General features: G+C 41.2%; 1 protein-coding gene across 1 annotated transcript in view; it reads right to left on the bottom strand.

The window, feature by feature from the left end:
• The window catches only part of LOC311139349 (uncharacterized protein), a gene marked incomplete at both ends in the record, with an annotated part of 33,969 nt that overhangs the window by 8,609 nt on the left and 5,502 nt on the right, over window positions 1-19,858 (bottom strand). Inside the window, 4 exons of the mRNA XM_084174222.1 lie at window positions 13,963-14,221; window positions 14,356-14,462; window positions 16,222-16,490; window positions 16,663-16,729. Of these exons, the coding sequence (XP_084030348.1) occupies window positions 13,963-14,221; window positions 14,356-14,462; window positions 16,222-16,490; window positions 16,663-16,729 (702 nt within the window). The remainder of the gene's footprint in view (window positions 1-13,962; window positions 14,222-14,355; window positions 14,463-16,221; window positions 16,491-16,662; window positions 16,730-19,858) is intronic.

The following is a 19,858-nucleotide window of genomic DNA, read 5'->3' as shown; positions in this document are numbered from 1 at the left end:
GAGTTTTGCTGAAAACAGTGGAGAAAATAAAAAGTAGATCTGATAATCACCCGCTGCTTTTTATTGCTGACCAGCAGATGTCATTAATCAAATCAAATCAAATATAATTTTAGCAGATGTTATTGCGGGTGTAGTGAAAATCTTGTGCTTCTAGCTCCGACAGTGCAGTAATATCTAACAAGTAATATCTAACGATTTCACAACATATACCCAATACACACAAATCTAAGTAAGGAATGGAATTTAAGAATACAGTGGGGGAAAAAAGTATTTAGTCAGCCACCAATTGTGCAAGTTCTCCCACTTAAAACGATGAGAGAGGCCTGTAATTTTCATCATAGGTACACGTCAACTATCCAGAAATCCAGAAAATCACATTGTAGGATTTTTTATGAATTTATTTGCAAATTATGGTGGAAAATAAGTATTTGGTCACCTACAAACAAGCAAGATTTCTGGCTCTCACAGACCTGTAACTTCTTCTTTAAGAGGCTCCTCTGTCCTCCACTCGTTACCTGTATTAATGGCACCTGTTTGAACTTGTTATCAGTATAAAAGACACCTGTCCACAACCTCAAACTTGAAGCTTCCACCTTCTCCACTGTGGTTCCGTCGATGTGGATAGGGGGGTGCACCCTCTGCTGTTTCCTGAAGTCCACGATCATCTCCTTTGTTTTGTTGATGTTGAGTGAGAGGTTATTTTCCTGACATCACACTCCCAGAGTCCTCACCTCCTCCCTGTCTCGTCATTGTTGGTAATCAAGCCTACTACTGTTGTGTCATCTGAAAACTTGATGATTGAGTTGGAGGCGTGCTTGGCCACACAGTCATGGGTGAACAGGGAGTACAGGAGGGGGCTGAGCATGCACCCTTGTGGGGCCCCAGAGTTGAGGATCAGCAAAGTGGAGGTGTTGTTTCCTACCTTCACCACCTGGGGGCGGCCCGTCAGGAAGTCCAGGACCCAGTTGCACAGGGCGGGGTTCAGATCCAGGGCCTCAAGCTTGGGGGTCTAGGGTGGCAGGTAAGGTAGAGGTGATATGATCCTTGACTAGTCTCTCAAAGCACTTCATGATGACAGATAGTCATTTAGTTCAGTTACCTTTGCTTTCTTGGGTACAGGGACAATGGTGGCCATCTTGGAGCATGTGGGGACAGAAGACTGGGATAGGGAGAGATTGAATATGTCCATAAACACACCAGTCAGCTGGTCTGCGCATGCTCTGAGGACGCGGCTAGGGACGCCATCTGGGCCGGCAGCCTTGCGAGGGTTAACACGCTTAAATGTCTTACTCACGTCGGTCACGGAGAAGGAGAGCCCACAATCCTTGGTAGTGGGCCGCGTCGGTGGCACTGTATTATCCTCAAAGCGGGCGAAGAAGGTGTTTAGCTTGTCCGGAAGCAAGACGTCGAGGTCTGCGACGTGGCTGGTTTTCTTTTTGTATTCCGTGATTGTCTGTAGACTCTGCCACATACGTCTCGTGTCTTAGACGTTGAATTGCGACTCCACTTTGTCCCTATACTGACATTTTGCCATGCGGAGGGAAGAACTACACTGTTTGTATTCTGCCATATTCCCAGTCACCTTGAATCGTGCTCATCGTTTTCGTGACATTGTCAGCTAACCCGTTTATGACAGTATGTTCTTCCTTTTAACAAAAATACTTGACAGTACATTTGGTTTCTTACGAACCAATCCTCTTATGCAGTAAAGCACATATTCTAAACTGAATGTCATACAGTATTTTAATTTCCACATATTTGATGACCATTTATCAATACATTACATAACAACCCAGACACCCTAAACACTTTCCAATTGCCATGGTTTGGTTTGTGTATTCAGGTGTATACAGTTGAAGTTGGAAGTTTACATACCCCTTAGCCATATACATTTAAACTCAGTTTTTCACAATTCCTGACATTTAATCCTAGTAAAACTTCCCTGTGAAATGTCAGAAAATAGTAGAGAGAATGATTTATTTCAGCTTTTATTTCTTTCATCACATTTCCAGTGGGTCAGAAGTTTACATACACTCAATTAGTATTTGGTAGCATTGCCTTTAAATTGTTTAACTTGGGTCAAACGTTTCGGGTAGCCTTCCACAAGCTTCCCACAATAAGTTGGGTGAATGTTGGCCCATTCCTCCTGACAGAGCTGGTGTAACTGAGTCAGGTTTGTAGGCCTCCTTGCTCACACACGCTTTTTCCGTTGTGCCCACAAATTTTCTATAGGATTGAAGTCAGGGTTTTGTGATGGCCACTCCAATACCTTGACTTTGTTGTCCTTAAGCCATTTTGCCACAACTTTGGAAGTATGCTTGGGGTCATTGTCCATTTGGAAGATCCATTTGCGACCAAGCTTTAACTTCCTGACTGATGTCTTGAGATGTTGCTTCAATATATCCACATAATTTTCCTTCCTCATGATGCCATCTATTTTGTGAAGTGCACCAGTCCCTCCTGCAGCAAAGCACCCCCACAGCATGATGCGGCCACCCCCGTGCTTCATGTTTGGGATGGTGTTCTCTGGCTTACAAGTTCCCCCCTTTTCCTTCAAACATAACGATGGTCATTAGGGCCAAAAGTTATATTTTTGTTTAATCAGACCAGAGGACATTTCTCCAAAAAGTACGATCTTTGTCCTCATGTGCAGTTGCAAACCGTAGTCTGGCATTTTTATGGCGGTTTTGGAGCAGTGGCTTCTTCCTTGCTGAGCGGCCTTTCACGTTATGTCGATATAGGACTCGTTTTACTGTGGATATAGATAATTTTGTACCTGTTTCCTCCAGCATCTTCATAAGGTCCTTTGCTGTTGTTCTGGGAGACAGAACGCGTCTCCTTCCTGAGCGGTATGACGGCTGCGTGGTCCCATGGTGTTTATACTTGTGTACTATTGTTTGTACAGATGAACGTGGTACCTTCAGGCGTTTGGAAATTGCTCCCAAGGATGAACCAGACTTGTGGAGGTCTACACATTTCTTTCTGAGGTCTTGGCTGATTTCTTTTGATTTTCCCATGATGTCAAGCAAAGAGGCACTGAGTTTGAAGGTAGGCCTTGCAGTACATCCACAGGTACACCTCCAATTGACTCAAATGATGTCAATTAGTCTATCAGAAGCTTCTAAAGCCATGACATCATTTTCTGGAATTTTCCAAGCTGTTTAAAGGCACAGTCAATTTAGTGTATGTAAACTTCAGATTATAAGTGAAATAATCTGTCTGTAAACAATTGTTGGAAAAAGTACTTGTATCATGCACAAAGTAGATGTCTTAACCGACTTTCCAAAACTATAGTTTGTTTACAAGAAACTTGTGGAGTGGTTGAAAAAAAAGTTTTAATGACTCCAACCTAAACGTATGTAAACTTCCGACTTCAATTGTAGGTCAATCATTTGTGATAATCTTTATTTAGGCACAATAACATTTACATTACATTTACGTCATTTAGCAGACGCTCTTATCCAGAGCGACTTACAATAACAAGGTTGCTTTGCAGTGTGCGTGTGTGTGTGTATTGTCACATCACAAACTATCCCATCTCATCCTCTATTTTTAAAAGTTGTGAATGTAAGAAATGTATTTATGTCTTTTGTTGAGGTTCTAAGATTTTAAATGTGGATGTGCCATACAATTAATTTGTCAGTCTTATTTCCCATAAATGTCCCACCACAAATAACTAATTTCTGACACTCGGTAAGGGCGAGTTTGAATGACAAAATGACTCTTATAAAAACAATAGAACACTATGAAACATCTGGGAACCCAGGCCTGCTATTCATAGCAGACTTTGAAAAGGCATTTGATAAAGTACGACTGGAGTTTATATATAAATGCCTGGAGCGTTTCAATTTTGGAGAATCTCTTATAAAATTGGTTAAAATCATGTATAGTAACCCTAGGTGTAAAATAGTAAATAATGGCAATTTTCTGAAAGTTTTAAACTGTCAAGAGGAGTGTCACGATCGTTATTAGATGAGACGGACCAAGGCGCAGCGTGATAAGCGTACATCTTTAATTAGTACTTAACACACGAACAAAACCAAAACAACAAACCAACGATACGTGAAGTCCTGAGGTTACACACACCAAACCTTTACGGATCAAGATCCCACAAACTAACTGGTGCCAACAGGCTGCCTAAGTATGGTCCCCAATCAGAGACAACGAGCTACAGCTGTCTCTGATTGGGAACCACCCTGGCCAACATAGATCAACACGATCTAGAACAAAAACATAGAAAACTAAACAATGAAAATCCACACCCTGGCTCAACATTTAAGAGTCCCCAGAGCCAGGGCGTGACAGTACCCCCCCCCCCCCCCCCCAAAGGCGCGGACTGCGACCGCGCCACACAAACACAAGAGGGTAGGGGCCGGGTGGGCATTCCGCCTCGGAGACGGATCCGGCTCCGGGCGTGACCACCACCTTTTCTCCACCTCCCCGTTGCGCCCCTGGTCTGGTCCCGCTGACTGGAGCTGGACCCGACGACGGTGGACCAAACCTTACCGCCTCCGGACTGGAGCCGCTGGCCGGAGCTGGACTGGACACCGGTGGAGCGGATTGCTCTGGCTCCGGAGTGGATCCGCTGACTGGAGTTGGACCGGACCCCGGTGGAGCGGATTGCTCTGACTCCGGAGTGGAGCAGCTGACCGGTGCCGGACCAGGCACCGGTGGAACAGGCACGGGCCGTGCCGGACTGGACACACGCACCACTGGCTTGGCGCGGGGAGCAGGAACGGGCCGGACCGGGCTGACGACGCGCACCACAGGCTTGGTGGGGGAGCAGGAACGGGCCGGACCGGGCTGACGACGCGCACCACAGGCTTGGTGCGGGGAGCAGGAACAGGCCGGACCTGGCTGGCGACGCGCACCACTGGCTTGGTGCGAGGGACAGGAACAGGCCGGACCGGGCTGGCGACGCGTACCACTGGCTTGGTGCGAGGGACAGGAACAGGCGGGGCTGGACTGGGAACACGCACCACTGGCTTGGTGCGGGGAGCCGGAACGGGCCGGGCCGGACTGTGGAGGCGGACTGGAGGTCTGGAGCGGAGAGCTGACACAACCCGTCCTGGCTGAATGCCTATTTCCACACAATATGTGTGAGGCATCAGCACAGGACGTACAGGGCTGTGCCTCGTACTGGCGCTACAGCACGTGGCACTGGCGCAGGATATACGGGACCGAGGAGGCGTACTGGAGGCCACGAGCGTTGAGCCGGCACACCCCATCCTGGCTGCATGCCCATCTTAGCACGACACGTGCGTGGTGCTAGCACCGGACGTAAAGGACTGTGCCGGAACAATCGCGGCACAGTACGTGGCTCCGCATAACACGGAGCCTGCCCAGTCTCACGCTTCCTAGCCTGAGTACGGGGAGCTGGCTCCGCTCTAACTCTAGGCTCCGCCAACCACCCTTTTAGCCCCCCCCCAAACATTTTCTTATGGCTGTCTCTCGGGCTTCCTCCTCGGCCGGTACCCTCTGCGATGCCGCTGCTCCTCTCTGTAGCGCGCCTCCACAGTCTCCTCCCAAGGACGGCGATCCATTCCGGCCTGAATCTCTTCCCAAGTCCAGGATCCCTTCCCGTCCAGGATCTCCTCCCAAGTCCAGGCTGTCTGTTCCTGGACACACTGCTTGGTCCTCTTTAGGTGGGATCTTCTGTCACAATCGTTATTAGATGAGACGGACCAAGGCGCAGCGTGATAAGCGTACATCTTTAATTAGTACTTAACACACGAACAAAACCAAAACAACAAACCAACGATACGTGAGGTCCTGAGGTTACACACACCAAACCTTTACGGATCAAGATCCCACAAACTAACTGGTGCCAACAGGCTGCCTAAGTATGGTCCCCAATCAGAGACAACGAGCTACAGCTGTCTCTGATTGGGAACCACCCTGGCCAACATAGATCAACACGATCTAGAACAAAAACATAGAAAACTAAACAATGAAAATCCACACCCTGGCTCAACATTTAAGAGTCCCCAGAGCCAGGGCGTGACAAGGAGTAAAACAAGGTTTTCCACTATCGGCATATCTATTTATTATGGCCATCGAAATGTTAGCTATTAAAATCAGATCCAGCAATAATATCAAGCGATTAGAAATCCAGGGCTTAAAAACAAAGGTGTCATTGTATGCTGATGATTCATGTTTTCTTTTAAATCCACAATTTGAATCCCTCCACAGCCTCATAGAGGATCTAGATACATTTTCTAACCTCTCTGGATTACAACCAAATTATGATAAATATACTATATTACGTATTGGATCACTAAAAAATACAATTTTTACATTACCATGTAGTTTACCAATAAAATGGTCTGATGGTGATGTGGATATACTCAGAATACATATCCCAAATGAAATAAATGATCTCACTCCAATACATTTTTATAGAAAGTTAGCAAAAAATAGATAAGATCTTGCTACGATGGAAAGGTAAATACCTGTCTATTTGTGGAAAATCACCCTGATTAACTCTTTAGTATTGTCCCAGTTTACCTATTTGCTTATGGCCTACGTCTAGTGAACAGTTGTTTAAATTATATGAGAAAAAAATATTCAATTTTATTTGGAACGGCAAGCCAGACAAAATTAAACGGGCCTATTTATATAATGAATATGAATTCAGAGGACAGAAATTATTAAATATTAAAGCATTAGACCTATCACTAAAATCTTCAGTCATACAAAAGTTATACTTAAATCCGAACTGGTTCTCTAGCAAATTAGTAAGATTGTCTCACCCCATGTTCAAGAATGGCCTTTTTCCCTTTATTCAGATTACAACCTCTCACTTTCAGTTATTTGAAAAGGAAATAATCTCCCAAATATCACTATTTCTAAAACAAGCCATAGAAAGTTTGTTGCAATTTCAATTTAATCCCCCAGAAACGACAGAACAAATAATGCAACAAATATTGTGGTTAAACTCAAATCTACTAATTGATAAAAATTACATTATTTTTTGAATTTTAAAAAAAGAAGGTATAATCTTCATAAATGATATCATAGGTAGGACTGGTGGAGTTATGTCGCACATGCAGCTAACACAAACATATGGAAATGTCTGCTCTACCCAAAATTACAACCAAATAATTGCAGCATTACTGCAAAAATGGAAGAGGAAACTGGAAGGGGGAAAAAGTAAGGAACTTGTCTGTCAGCCCTGAATTAAAAAACATAATTGGTTAAAGAAAATTGTGATAAATAAAAAAGTATTCCAGTTTCATTTAAGGACCAAAGGATTGACAGCCGTCATATATAATTTGCAAAATAGTTGGGAAGAGATTTTTGACGTACCAATTCCATGGCATAGTGTTTATGAACTGATATGCAAAACAAGGCCGGATTCAAAACTTAGAATTTTTCTATTTAAATTATTATACAAAATTCTTGCTACCAATATAATGTTATTTATATGGGGGATACAATCTTCCCAGCTCTGCAGATTTTTCTGTGAAGATACAGAATCATTAGATCATTTGTTTTGGCACTGTCCATTTGTAGCTTGTTTTTGGTCACAGGTCCAGGAATGGCTAAAGGATTGCAATATTTACCTGGAGCTAACCCTGCAGATAGCGCTACTGGGTGATCTGAAAAGTTATAGTCAATCAATCAATAATATAATAATACTTTTAGCAAAAATGTTTATTTTTAATTTACAATCTGTAGAAACAATGAGAATAGAAGGGTTCAGAACTTTTGTGAAACATCACAGTACAGTTGAAAAATATATTTCAAATAGAAATCCAATGTGGATGGTGTTAAGCGATAGATGGGAGGTGTTGAATGGAGCTGAAGGATGGGACTAATAACAACTAACAACAACTAATAATAACAAGATAACTAATGTAACAGTTAGAAAGATATGGCACATAGAAGCAAACCGGATGGACATCATGAAAATGATCGGAGAGGTTGAGGGTAGAGGAAGTTCAGGAGTAAAAACAAACAAAATATAATTATTGTAAAATTGACTGTGTCCATAAAATGTATATAGTATGTATAAGCTGGAAGTAGAGGCCTAAGCATTGTTGTTCACTCGTTTACTCCAATTAGGGAAGGGGTGGTGGGGTTTTAAAGTAATAAAGGGAAATATATATTTTTAAAGGATATGTATATATATATGTACAGTGAGGGAAAAAAATATTTGATCCCCTGCTGATTTTGTACATTTGCCCACTGACAAAGAAATGATCAGTCTATAATTTTAACGGTAGGTTTAATTTAACAGTGAGAGACAGAATAACAACAAAATAATCCAGAAAAACGCATGTCAAAAATGTTATAAATTGATTTGCATTTTAATGAGGGAAATAAGTATTTTACCCCCTCTCAATCAGAATGATTTCTGGCTCCCAGGTGTCTTTTATACAGGTAACGAGCTGAGATTAGGAGCACACTCTTAAAGGGAGTGCTCCTAATCTTAGCTTGTTACCTGTATAAAAGACACAAGTCCACAGCAGCAATCAATCAATCAGATTCCAAACTCTCCACCATGGTCAAGACCAAAGAGCTCTCCAAGGATGTCAGGGACAAGATTGTAGACCTACACAAGGCTGGATTGGGCTACAAGACCATCGCCAAGCAACTTGGTGAGAAGGTGACAACAGTTGGTGCGATTATTCGCAAATGGAAGAAACACAAAATAATCTCCCTCGGCCTGGGGCTCCATGCAAGATCTCACCTCGTGGAGTTGCAATGATCATGAGAACGCTGAGGAATCAGCCTAGAACTACACGGGAGGATCTTGTCAATGATCTCAAGGCATCTGGGACCATAGACATCAAGAAAACAATTGGTAACACACTCGCCGTAAGGACTGAAATCCTGCAGCGCCCGCAAGGTCCCCCTGCTCAAGAAAGCACATATACAGGCCCGTCTGAAGTTTGCCAATGAACATCTGAATGATTCAGAGGAGATCTGGGTGAAAGTGTTGTGGTCAGATGAGACCAAAATCGAGCTCTTTGGCATCAACTCAACTCGCCGTGTTTGGAGGAGGAGGAATGCTGCCTATGACCCCAAGAACACCCCCTCCACCATCAAACATGGAGGTGGAAACATTATGCTTTGTGGGTGTTTTTCTGCTAAGGGGACAGGACAACTTCACCGCATCAAAGGGACGATTGACGGCGCCATGTACCGTCAAATCTTGGGTGAGAACCCTCAGCCAGGGCATTGAAAATGGGTCGTGGATGGATATTCTAGCATGACAATGACCCAAAACACACGGTCAAGGCAACAAAGGAGTGGCTCAAGAAGAAGCACATTAAGGTCCTGGAGTTGCCTAGCCAGTCTCCAGACCTTAATCCCATAGAAAATCTGTGGAGGGAGCTGAAGGTTCGAGTTGCCAAACGTCAGCCTCGAAACCTTAATGACTTGGAGAAGATCTGCAAAGAGGAGTGGGACAAAATCCCTCCTGAGATGTGTGCAAAGCTGGTGGCCAACTACAAGAAACATCTGACCTCTGTGAATGCCAACAAGGGTTTTGCCACCAAGTACTAAGTCATGTTTTGCAGAGGAGTCAAATACTTATTTCCCTCATTGAAATGCAAATCAATTTATAACATTTTTGACATGCGTTTTTCTGGATTTTTTTGTTGTTATTCTGTCTCTCACTGTTCAAATAAACCTACCATTAAAATATAGACTGATAATTTCTTTGTCAGTGGGCAAACGTACAAAATCAGCAGGGGATCAAATACTTTTTCCCCTCACTGTATGTATATGTACACTAAATCAAATCAAATCAAATCAAATTTAATTTGGCCACATGCGCCGAATACATCAGGTGCAGACATTACAGTGAAATGCTTACTTACAGCCCTTAACCAACAGTGCATTTATTTTTAACTACCGTTTAAAAGTTTGGGGTCTCTTAGAAATGTCTTTGTTTTTTAAAAGAAAAACACATTTTTTGTCCATTCAAATAACATCAAATTGATCAGAAATACAGTGTAGACATTGTTAATGTTGTAAATGGCTATTGTAGCTGGAAACGGCTGATTTTTAATGGAATATCTACATAGGCGTATAGAGGCCCATTATCAGCAACCATCAGTCCTGTGTTCCAATGGCACGTTGTGTTTGCTAATCCAAGTTTATCATTTTAAAAGGCTAATTGATCATTAGAAAACCCTTTTGCAATTATGTTAGCACAGCTGAAAACTGTTGTGCTGATTAAAGAAGCAATAAAACTGGCTTTCTTGAGACTAGTTGAGTATCTGGAGCATCAGCAATGGTGTGTTCGATTACAGGATCAAAATGGCCAGAAACAAATAACTTTCTTCTGAAACTCATCTGTCTATTCTTGTTCAGAGAAATGAAGGCTATTCTATGCGAGAAATTGCCAAGAAACTGAAGATCTCGTACAACGCTGTGTTCCACTTACCTCAGAATACATCAGTATATATATATTTTATCTTACTGTATTACTGTAGGTTTACTCTTTATTAAAAAAAGTTTGCCTTAGGCTATATACTCTTTTTTATGCTGAAGCTTCTCCTGACCAGCCCTGTGCCAGAGACAGACCAGTTACAGGTGGCTACAGCTCTGTTATTATATTATGAATCAAATTCAAACAATTAAGTGTATTTTATAAAGCCCTTTTTACATAAGCAGTTGTCACAAAGTGCTTTACAGATACCCCGCCTAAACCATAAATATTATTATAATAAGATTATTGCATTATTATTACATATGTCTCAACTAATTCCAAATTAATGGAGCTCTGATAATGTCCTATCAAAGCAATAAACATTATTTCTACTTTTAATACGCAAGAGAGGAATAATAGAGGAAAAAGAGGAATAGAGAGAGACTGAGGGTGTTTCTCAAAATGCATACTACTGTTCTCCAAGCACGCAAATTGGAGCACGGGAGTATGAGTCCAAATCAAAGTATGCGAAACGGAGCACGGAGGGCACTTCTCGAATGCGTACTCCGTTTGTACATATTTTGAAGCATGCATTGATGCAAGCTTCAACTGAAAATATGCAAAGAAATATGATGCAACCACATAAAAAATTATGCAACATTTCTTGAAATGGCGGACACTATTTGAGCTGAAGCGAGAGAAAATACACTCCGACTTCGGAATGAAATGTTGCCTATTCACATCTCATATGTTGCCTGGCTACAATATTTTATCTGGATACGTTAATAAATACATGCTGTGTTAAGTTTGGCATGTTTACCTGCCGAAGTACCGTAGATAGCAAGCCCATAATAAGTCAATAGGGCTAACTGGCTAGCTACTATTACCGTTAGCTAGCTAGATAGCCACAAAGAGTTGTTAGCTAGCTACCCACGAAGAATTGAGTATCTTGCATAATATTAGTTTTAGGTAATTTTTGCCTGTTAATCTATCTGGTTAGCTACATTATTACAATTCACATATCTATCTTATAAATATGAAGTAAAATGTTTGCTTTGTGTATATCTTGTTTTGTCTATTGTTGCCATTATCCTGGCTGGAAGAAGGTTCAGTGAATGGGGAGATGAAGCGTGAGGTTATAAAGTAGGGGGAATGCGAGTGCTTCTCAAATGTATTGTTTTAAGTATTCTCTACACTCTCGTCCTCACAAGAACGTACTCAAGCGAACGTGGTCGGAAAATGCACTCGGAGCATGAGAGTGTAGAGCACGGTAGTATGCATATTGACAAACACCCTGAGCGTGTGTGTGAGAGAGGACAGTGAATGTACAGTTTTCCCAGTTCCGAATTTTAATTACAGACACATTTCCTTGGTCGAGCCTACTATTAATGTGGTTTGCATCTGCATATCTAAACTGTTGAGTAGGTCATTAATTGGCAACTCTTTTAACCCACTAATACAGTACCTTACAATTAAAACCATGATTGCACATCTCTATCAATAACCTTTTAAACCACGATTACACATCTCTATCAATAGCCTTTTAAACCATTATTATACACTGTATGACCCAAGTCTATGTTATAATTAATTAGACATCCAGGTATAACCAATGATGGTAAATAAAATCACATTACAGTTAGTTATGCCTTGTGAAGAACAATCAAGTCCGCCTGCTAGTTTCAGTTAGAATTTGCACTAATGTAAAAGATGAATAATGCACTTATTTGCTTGTTTTGGTGAGATGTTTCTATATGTTTACTTAATGAATTTGAATGTAATAATGATCTACATTATTATGTGCATTAACCAATCATTAGGTTTTATGTTCTGATTTACAATCCTGAAGGAAAAAAAAGTTCAATATAATTTGTCCCAGTAAAAAACAAACAGTTTAATGTAAAATCTTTAATAAAAACTATTCATGAGGTTTACTTGGAATGATAAAGCAACATACATGGTCCAAGAAGATTCCAAATGAATCTAGTCTACATTTCAACCCAGCCTTACCCATATACACTAGCTACTACAATACAATCATTTGTTTTCCACACATAATACTGCATACATAATTGTATCACACATACAGTTGAAGTCGGAAGTTTACATACACCTTAGCCAAATACATTTAAACTCAGTTTTTCACAATTCCTGACATCTAATCCTAGTAAAAATTCCCTGTCTTAGGTCAGTTAGGATCACCACTTTATTTTAAGAATGTGAAATGTCAGAATAATAGTAGAGAGAATTATTTATTTCAGCTTTTATTTATTTCATCACATTCCAAGTGGGTCAGAAGTTTACATACACTCAATTAGTATTTGGTAGCATTGCCTTTAAATTGTTTAACTTGGGTCAAACGTTTCGGGTAACCTTCCACAAGCTTCCCATAATAAGTTGGGTGAATTTTGGCTAATTCCTCCTGACAGAGCTGGTGTAACTGAGTCAGGTTTGTAGGCCTCCTTGCTCACACACGCTTTTTCAGTTCTGCCCAAACATTTTCTATAGGATTGAGGTCAGGGCTTTGTAATGGACACTCCAATACCTTGACTTTGTTGTCCTTAAGCATTTTTGCCACAACTTTGGAAGTATGCTTGGGGTCATAGGCCACTTGGAAGACCCATTTGCGACCAAGCTTTAACTTCCTGACTGATGTCTTGAGATGTTGCTTCAATATATCCACATAATTTTCCTTCCTCATGATGCCATCTATTTTGTGAAGTGTGCAGTTGCAAACCGTAGTCTGGCTTTTTTATGGCGGTTTTGGAGCAGTGGCTTCTTCCTTGCTGAACGGCTTTTCAGGTTATGTCGATATAGGACTCGTTTTACTGTGGATATAGATACTTTTGTACCTGTTTCCTCCAGCATCTTCACAAGGTCCTTTGCTGTTGTTCTGGGATTGATTTGCACTTTTCACACCAAAGTATGTTCATCTCTAGGAGACAGAACGCGTCTCCTTCCTGAGCAGTATGACGGCTGCGTGGTCCCATGGTGTTTATACTTGCGTACTATTGTTTGTACAGATGAACGTGGTACCTTCAGGCGTTTGGAAATTGCTCCCAAGGATGAACCAGACTTGTGGAGGTCTACATATTTTTTTCTGAGGTCTTGGCTGATTTCTTTTGATTTTCCCTTGATGTCAAGCAAAGAGGCACTGAGTTTGAAGGTAGGCCTTGCAATACATCCACGGGTACACCTCCAATTGACTCAAATTATGTCAATTAGCCTGTCAGAAGCTTCTAAAGCCATGACATCATTTTCTGGAATTTTCCAAGCTGTTTAAAGGCACAGTCAACTTAGTGTATGTAAACATCTGACCCACTGGAATTGTGATACAGTGAATTATAAGTGAAATAATCTGTCTGTAAACAATTCTTGGAAAAATTACTTGTGTCATGCACAAAGTAGATGTCCTAACCGACTTGCCAAAACTATAGTTTGTTAAAAATAAATGTGGTTGAAAAACGAGTTTTAATGACTCCAACCTAAGTGTATGGAAACTTCCGACTTCAACTGTATATTATATAATTACAATATAATCATCTGTTTTGCTGTCTTAACCCTCAGACGTATCTTACTTCCTGGTCATCGTCAAGCTCTTCCTGTTCCACATCTAAACCCAGAGTGCTGTGGCGAATCATCTGCCAGCATGCCAGGGATTTCCTGTTTCCATCTATTCCGCCACTGTGTTTGGGTCTATTCAGAGGGGTTACAGGTCCTTTTGACATGTCAGTGTTCTCCATCTCCTCATGCTCCTTGCTCTGGTCCTCATCCTTAGAGAAGGCTTGGATGTAGCGACGCATCTTTTGCACCAGTGGGTCGTTGCGATCCTCAACCCTGCAATCGAGACATTAAGAGAGTCATTATAATATAAAGCCTGTATATGATGGGGAAACATTGTTAACACCACCACACCTAAGAGAGTACAACAATAGGACAGTTAAACCAAGTGTTGTCCAGTGCTTTCTTACCGGAGGTACCACCGCTCCCCCAGGCCGTAGAGTAGGCCACATACCCCCAGCCGGGGCCACAGGCAGCGGGGCAACCTCCTCTCCAACATCAGGGTAGTGGCCACCACCTACACACAGTGAGCAGGGACAGAGGACATAAGGATCATTAACATGGCACTGATTGGGACGCTGTATACACTCTCATCATGTTCATCATGGTTTTAAGCTATTTGTATGGAGTATGCATAGTGCCTTCAGAAAGTATTCATACCCCTTGACTTATTCCACATTTTGTTACAGCCTGAAATCAAAATGGATTACATTTATTTTATTTCTCATCCATCTACACACAATACCCCATAATGACAAAGTGAAAACATGTTTTTAGACATGTTTGCATATTTATTGAAAATGAAATACATAAATATCTAATTTACATAAGATTTCACACCCCTGAGTCAATACTTTGTATAAGCACTTTTGGCAGCGATTATAGCTGTGAGTCTTTCTGCGTAAGTCTCTAAGAGCTTTCCACACCTGGATTGATCAACATTTGCCCATTATTCTTTTAAACATTCTTCAAGCTCTGTCAAATTGGTTGTTGATTATTGATAGACAACCATTTTCAGGTCTTGCCGTAGATTTTCAAGTAGATTTAAGTCAAAACTGTAACTCGGCTACTCAGGAACCTGTCTTCTTGGTAAGCAACTCCAGTGTAGATTTGCCCATGTGTTTTAGGTTATTCTCCTGCTGAAAGGTGAATTCATCTCCCAGTGTCTGGTGGAAAGCAGACTGAATCAGGTTTTCCTCTAGGATTTTGCCTGTGCTTAGCTCCACTCCGTTTATTTTTATCCTGAAAACCTCCTCAGTCCTTAATGATTACAAGCATACCCATAACATGATATAGCCACCACCATGCTTGAAAATATGGAGAGTGGTACTCAGTAAGTAATGTGTTGTATTGGATTTGCCCCAAACATAACACTTTTGTATTCAGGATAAATAGTTAATTGCTTTGCAAATTTTTTTGCAGTATTACTTTAGTGCCTCGTTGCAAACAGGATGCATGTTTTGGAATATTTGTATTCTGTACAGGCTTCCTTCTTTTCACTCTGTCAATTAGGTTTGTATTGTGGAGTAACTACAATGTTGTTGATCCATCCTCAGTTTTCACCTATCATAGCCATTAAACTCTGTAACTGTTTTCAAGTCACCATTGGCCTCATGGTGAAATCCCTGAGCGGTTTCCTTCCTCTCCGGCAACTGAGTTAGGAAGGACATCTGTATCTTTGTAGTGACTGGGTGTATTGATACACCATCCAAAGCGTAATTAATAACTTCACCATGCTCAAAGGGATATTCAATGTCTGCTTTTTTATTTTTACCCATCTACCAATAGGTGCCCTTCTTTGCGAGGCATTGGAAAACCTCCCTGGTCTTTATGGTTGAATCTGTGTTTGAAATTCACTGCTCGACTGTGGGACCTTACAGATAATTTGATGTGTGGGGTACAGAGATGAGGTAGTCATTCAAAAATCATGTTAAACACTATTATTGCACAGTGAGTCCATGCAACGTATTATGTGACTTCTTAGGCACATTATTTACTCCTGAACTTATTTAGGCTTGCCATAACAAAGGTATTGAATACTTATTGACTCAAGACATTTCCGCTTTTCATTTTTAATGAATTTGTAAAAATAAATGGTGTGTAGGCCAGTGACAACAAATCTCAATTTTATCAATTTTAAATTCAGGATGTAAAACAACAAAATATGGAAAAAGTCAAGGGGTGTGAATACTTTCTGAAGGCACTATAGGAGAGACTGTGTGTTTTTGTGTGTGTGCATGTGGGTGTGTGTGCATGTGTGTCACACTGATGCACACCTGTGTCCTCCAGAGCTCGTCCCTCTCCTGGGCTACTCTCCAGTGTGTATCACTCATCATGGCTATGAGCAGGTTGAGCAGCAGTATGTAGGACACCACAGAGAAGGTGCAGTGCAGCACATGGACAATAGGGGGCGTTGTGATGGTGTGGTCCACTGGCAGGTCTATCAGACCCACACTCAGCTCAAACTGGGAGAACAGAGTGATGGGGAAGGAGCGGTACGCAGGCAGAGAGTCTGGGTCCTGAGTCATGTACACCATCCACAGGGCTGGATGGGAGGGAGGGAGGGTGAGGGAGAGAGAGAAAGAAAGAGAAAGAGAGATAACAATAACCAGTGAATAAAAAGAGGAATTCGTTTTTTTTATACAATTGTCAGCAATTGGCTTATTTGAAATGCCAAGTTTTGCTGATGCAGTTTCTCTTAAACAGAATGTACTTACAGGTGGAAAACCCTATGAGCATGATGAAGCTCAGCCACATGAACTTGGTGAGGTCTCCAAATATAATCTAGGAGGAAATTAGACAAAACACCACAACAGTTTAATATTGGAATCAAAACAGCAAAACCACACATTCTACAGTCTTTTTTTCGTATTTAGTATTTATTAGGATCCCCATTAGCCGCTGCAAAAGCATCAGCTACTTTTCCTGGGGTCCACATGAAACATGACATAATACATAGTACAGAACATTATTTGTCAAGGATTGAAATGCATCAATTTAAAACGTCACACATAGCCTACATATCAGTACATACAAACAATATCTAGGTCTAATACATAGTACAGTACAAATTACAATACAATATATATAAAATGGCTGTGTCTCTTCACAGACCCCTTTGTGCAGTAATGTGTTCTTTTATCTGTTTTTTGAAACTGGTTTTATTTTTAGCTTGAGTTACCTGTGGTGGCAGAGAGTTCCATGTAGTCATGGCTCTATTTAATATTGTGCGTTTCCCAGCCTCTGTTCTGGACCTGGGGACTGTGAAGGGACCTCTGGTTGCATGTCTTGTGTTGTACGAATGAGTATCCGAACTGTGTGCAAACTGCTTGAACAGACAGTTTGGCACCTTCAACACATCAATAACTCGCACAAAGACCAATAGTGATGCAGACAATCTCTCCTCAACTTTGAGCCAGGAGAGACTGAAATGCATGTTACTGAGACTTTCCCTCCATGTACATCTAAGTGCGATACATGCTGCTTTGTTCTGGACCAACTGCAATTTACCTATGTCCTTCTTTGCCGCACATGACCACACAGCTGGGCAGTAGTCCAGGTGCGACAAAACTAGGGCCTATAGGACCTGTCTGGTCGACTGAGATGTCAAGAAGGCAGAGCAACGCCCTATCATGGACAGACCTCTTCCCATTTTAGCAACCATTGAGTTGATCTGTTTTGACCATAAATGCTTGCTATCTAGGGTTACAACCAGCAGTTTAGTCTCCTCAACTTGCTCAATAGCCACACTATTCAATAATAGATCTAAACAAGGTTTAGCGTTGAGCGAGTGATTTGTCCCAAAAATTATGCTTTAGTTTTTGAGATATTTAGCACCAGCCTATTGCTAGTTACACATTCTAAAACTGACTGGAGCTAAGTGTCTCAGTTATTTATTTTACTGTTGCAGCCGACGTGTATACTGTTTAGTTGTCAGCGTACATAGACACACATGCTTTATTCATGATGAGTGGAAGGTAATTTGTAAAAACAGAAAACAATAATGGCCCTAGCCGGCTGCCCTGCGGTACACCACAACAAATGGAATTTGCATGAGAGAGGCTTCCATTAACGAAAACCCTCTGTGTTCTATTAGATAGGTAACTCTCAATCCATAGTAAGGATTGCAAGTCCGTAACACCTACGTTTTTTAAGCAATAGGTCATGATCAATGACATCAAAAGCTGCACAAAACAGCTCCCACAATCTTCTTACTATCACTTTCTTTCAGCCAATCATCAGTCATTTGTGTCAGTGCTGAGCATGTCACAATGTATTTACCATCCAGGTTGTCTGTACCAGGTGGTTTGTCCTTATTTATAGATAGCAAAGAAATAAAAAAATCACCTCTTCCACACCCACTTTTTGGAACTCAAAACTACAGTTCTTGCTTTCATTATTTGGTCCATTATGCATGAATATGAAGGCTCAGCATTTGTTGTTTGCATGTCATACCTAAATTTGCTAATCTTGTCAACAAAAAAGTTATTAATGTGGTTGGCAATTTCAAAGGGTTTTGTTATGAACAAGCCCTTTGATATTACCAACCACTTTAATAACTTTGCACATGCTTTGCAAATGCTTATGTGTGTCTCTCTCTCTCTCTCTGTGTGTGTGTGTGTCTGTGATGTGCAGCCAGGGTAGGCAGTGCTTACCCAGTGATAATCTAATAAAAAAGATGTTATGAAAAAACACATTTTAATTGTTTTTGTTATCTAATGTTTTTTTCAATGATTCTGGTAGTTTTTTTTTTATCTTAAAACTACATCCAAGCCTCAGGAAAGGCACCAGCGTATTCATGCCTTCCTTTCCAGACATTCAAATACATTAAAATGGTTGACGCCACGGCCGTTTCTGAGTCCAGTCACTGTAAATGGATAGGGTCAGCATAGGCGTCGCTGCATTGCCTAGCTTGAAGTAGCTTCATTCGTTGCATTGAGCCGATTTCATATTTTACGCATTCATATTGCCTAAACATGTTGCGTGGGTATTGTCTGGGTTAAGCTGTGCACATTTGGGCGTCTATATAATTTGGCACTCATATCCCCTGAACTGAAGAAAGCTAGCTAGCAAAAACAACCTGACAAATGGACACTATTGCAACTCGAACAGTTTATAATGAAAGTTAAGAACAGACAGAGGCAGCATACTGAAGCTCTACAAGCAAGACGTGACATGACAGGCAATCACCATCTCTCTCACTGCTAGTTGTTGGGCAAGCGAACAGTGAATACTGGACTGTCCACTTGTCTGAAACGTCAATACCAATGAATACTTTTTTCCCTGACTTTTACACATCTTGGACATTCACGTTTGCTTTGTGGACGTAATGGGAATGGGAATGAATTTTTGTGTCAGTGTGAAAATGGAACCGAAGGAGGACTTGGGGATGTGTCTCCCACACAACCGTGGGCCTGCTGTGCAGAATAAAATAATAAAATAATGGACATGGGGTTCTGCTGTGACTTCTACAAAGCTGTCACTGAGAGGTTCACCAGACGAATGGACTTAATTTACAAGTAAAGGTAGGCCTAAATGCATTTCCCTTTGCAATTTATGGGTTAGGCTACTGTTAAATCATAAGAATAGACAACATCCCTTGGAATGCATTGTATTTATCAAGCTAGAATTTCTATTTGATAAGACATTGATTTGACATTTTTAACGGCATTTGTCAGTCATTTCAATTTCTGCGCATTGGAAGAATTGTAAATCCATTGTGAAAGCCTATGGAGTTTGCCTTGCGAATTAGGGGTGTGCCGAGTACTTGGACAAAACAAGTATCGTAACGGATATTAATTTTGATAAGAGTATTTTATGTAATTATCTGTGATCGGAAAATAGTAATTTTGAGCTGCCAGCACACATCTATCTCTCTTTAACTCAAACAGTGTGAAGCGCTGTGTGCTCTAA

Source organism: Coregonus lavaretus, assembly GCF_964263955.1.
Source record: "Coregonus lavaretus genome assembly, chromosome: 13".
NCBI lineage: Eukaryota > Metazoa > Chordata > Actinopteri > Salmoniformes > Salmonidae > Coregonus > Coregonus lavaretus.
The sequence above is the reverse complement of the archived record's forward strand: the minus strand, read 5'-3'. Positions and strand labels throughout refer to the sequence as shown.